General features: G+C 33.2%; 1 protein-coding gene across 1 annotated transcript; it reads left to right on the forward strand.

Moving 5' to 3' along the window:
* The first annotated feature begins 127 nt into the window (after positions 1-127).
* LOC111374889 (serine/threonine-protein kinase EDR1-like) lies at positions 128-2,457 on the forward strand. The gene is made up of 2 exons (XM_022997647.1): positions 128-755; positions 1,938-2,457. The coding sequence occupies exons 1-2, from the start codon at positions 402-404 to the stop codon at positions 2,427-2,429; spliced, it is 846 nt and encodes a 281-aa protein (XP_022853415.1). The 5' UTR covers positions 128-401; the 3' UTR covers positions 2,430-2,457.
* Positions 2,458-3,131: the final 674 nt, after the last annotated feature.

Here is a 3,131-nt window from a genome sequence, read left to right on the forward strand (position 1 = left end):
AAATTTAAAAAATTTTAAAAAAAAAAAAAAAAAAAGTGTTAAGGGTTTTTTATTTTTAAATTTTGTGATATTATCCGTAGATAAATAAATCTATAAATTATTATGTAGATATAGCAGAATCTGTCAATTGATTATATTGGAACCAACTGCCCAATTTCCATCCATTATACGCGTAGCGTATATACATGGAAATATAGAAGCAGCCATGTTGGTGGGGAGCAGTTACTTGACGACGATACCGTATCCTCAATCCTATATTAATATACTGCAGACTTTGGGGTTCATACTCTCCCTATTCTCCATCAACGGGTAGTCAAGAAACCCTAGTCAATCAATCAGAAGAAGTCATTTTTCGATAATTATTTTATTTGAAGTCGATTTTCGGTCGATGAGAGTTAGAAATGTCGAAGATGAAACATTTGCTACGGAAGTTTCACATTCGCGATCATCACGGGCCGCCAGCACTCGATTCATCCTTTCAGACGACGTCGTTTCAACCATCACCTGCGTCGAATTCGTCATCATCACCAACTGATTTGCCTCAGACGACGTCGGATTTGGAAAACGAAAATTTTAATAGCTTTAATTTCTTTGAGGAGGAGTTCCAGGTGGAGTTGGCCTTGGCTATCAGCGTTTCGGATCAGGGTCGAAATGATAGTAACCAGGAAACCGCACAAATTAACGCCGCCAATCAAATTAGCCTCGGGTGCTCGCCCTCGCAAAGCCTCTCAGAATTTTTGTCTCTCCGCTATTGGGTAATTATCAACTATTTTCATTAATTAGTGTTTTTTCAATGTGCCAATTAATTTCACTCGAATTTCATTTAATTTTAGTTTTTTTTTATTCGATTTTTCTGAATGTACTAAATAATTTTGCACGAATTTCATTTAATTTTAGCCGTGAGGTAATAATCTTTTCTAGTTAAAGGAATTGTCGGATTTCTATGTTATGTTTATTGTGGTTTCTAGTTTTTCTTAAATGCGGGGGGTTAAAGATGTCTAGGAGAGAAGAAATTTGTATTATTCACAAAATTTTACTCAAATTATTTTGCAATGAATATTTAGTTTGACTTCTCTATTGGGAAATAGATTTGTATTGAAGAAACTTTTTTGTAAACTGTCGGTGGAATTGGGATTTAGGTAAGCAGTCTTATAATTGGTGTGGACATCTGCGTCACCCTAATAGCTGATACATGGGTGGGGGGTAGCAACTCAATTCACATGGCACAGTAATATAATTTTTTTAATCATACCTATCAAAGAAAAGTAATATAATTTTTTTAATCATTTACACTGTTAAGCAGGCCTAACACTGCAATATGTACTTAATTTCTAACGAGTCCATGTAATTTATAATAATTGGCATGATTCTAAAACAGTTGTGCTATTTTCATTTATTAACAACAGGCGGTTTATATAACTTCTACTCGTAAATAAATAAGTGTGCATATAATTGCAATATTAAATGTTGTTTGTACTTATGTTGGCTGAAATTAATGCTTTATCCAAGTTTTGGCTCATATTTTAAACTGTTTATAAACACTCAAGTCACTTTTATCCACTCGTTTCGAGGGATCTATTAATACTAACCACTTATCATCATCTTATTTCTATCTATATATATAATTTTAACAATTTATAACCACTTGACAAATACTCATTTAGTTAGGAAAAGCTCGTGAAAATGCAATCTATACATATAGTACATATTTATGAGAAAATGGGATGGTTACCTCTTGCAACGTAAATATCAATTAAACCAACAAATTATCCTAGTAAGATAAGAATAGTAGGATAAATATTCTTATTATGTAGAAAATGACAAAGTGGACTATAATCATGATTTTAGTTAGTTCAACTGGTGTCTCAAAGTTGTTAGATTACATGTTAGTTGAAGCGATTAATGGTTTCATTTTGTGTTATTCTTGGTTGGTGCAGAGCTGTAGTGTTGTAAATTATGATGAGACAGTAATCGATGGGTTCTATGATGTTTCTGGAAATAATTCAAGTTTGGTGGTCCAAGAACAAATGCCATCACTGCTTGATCTTGAAGTAAAGTCTATTTCGGATAATGTTGGTTATGAGGTTGTTTTGGTCAACCGTGTAGTTGATATGGAACTAAAGCAGCTTGAGGATAAAGTTCACTTCATGGCTATGGAATGCCAGGATTCTGTTGCTGGCCCAAAAATAAGTTTTCTTGTTCAAAAGATTGCAAACCTTGTTGTTGACAGAATGGGGGGTCCTGTTAGTGATGCAGAAGATATGTCTGGGAGGTGGAAAGCAAGAAGTTATGAGTTGCAGATTGTTCTGAATACCATCATCCTTCCACTTGGCTGTCTTGATGTTGGACATTCGCGTCATAGGGCCTTGCTCTTTAAGGTTGTAAGAGCTTCCCTTTCTCCTTGTACTCGTACCATTTTCTGGTCATGACTAAAACGTATTCTCTTTACTTGTTCAACCTCTTTTATTGGCAGAACAAAATTAGCAACTTTAATAGGTGAAGTAGTGCCATCTCTACAATCCATTGAATATTGATTATAGCAGTATCTTATTTCTGTTTAAATATATATTGTTTAAAAACTTTACTTAACACCATTGCTATTAAAACCAGCCCGGCCCGGATGGTCAGCCCTGTAAACCAGTGGCCTGGACCCTGGGCTGGGCCGGACAATATCTTATTATGCAAATGCAAGTGGCCCGGTCAAAAATCGGATTTGACCGGTTTTTAAAACTTCTTTTTGTTGAAATTTTAGGGACCAAAGATTTGAACACGTGACCTATAACTAACTAGAGCATGAACTTACCACTAGAGCACACAACACTTTGTTGTCTTTTGTGTAATATAAACTATATCTAACCTATGAATAATTTGCTTTCTTCTAGATATATTTTTAAAAAAATAAGTCCAAATTTTCATTCATTTTGTAACATCAAATAATTATTTTATATATTTTATTTGAAAAAAAAATAATTTTAACTATGATAAATTTAATAGATAATACACATTGATTTTTAGTCAATAACTAACATAGAGGAGAAATATACTTTTTTAATACTATAATCATTATCACTAATAAATGAGTTCAAAAAATCATTAATTTAAAGGTAAGAATTTCAAAATTTTAATTGTCC

Source organism: Olea europaea, unplaced genomic scaffold, assembly GCF_002742605.1.
Source record: "Olea europaea var. sylvestris unplaced genomic scaffold, O_europaea_v1 scaffold13037, whole genome shotgun sequence".
Lineage (NCBI taxonomy): Eukaryota > Viridiplantae > Streptophyta > Magnoliopsida > Lamiales > Oleaceae > Olea > Olea europaea.

What these genes read in the sequence shown, in the direction of transcription:
- LOC111374889 (XM_022997647.1), top strand. Translation starts at nt 402, where the DNA reads ATGTCGAAGATGAAACATTTGCTACGGAAGTTTCACATTCGCGATCAT. An exon ending in TTTTGTCTCTCCGCTATTGG is followed by an intron (nt 756 to 1,937) that starts GTAATTATCAAC and finishes TGGTTGGTGCAG; the next exon opens with AGCTGTAGTGTTGTAAATTA.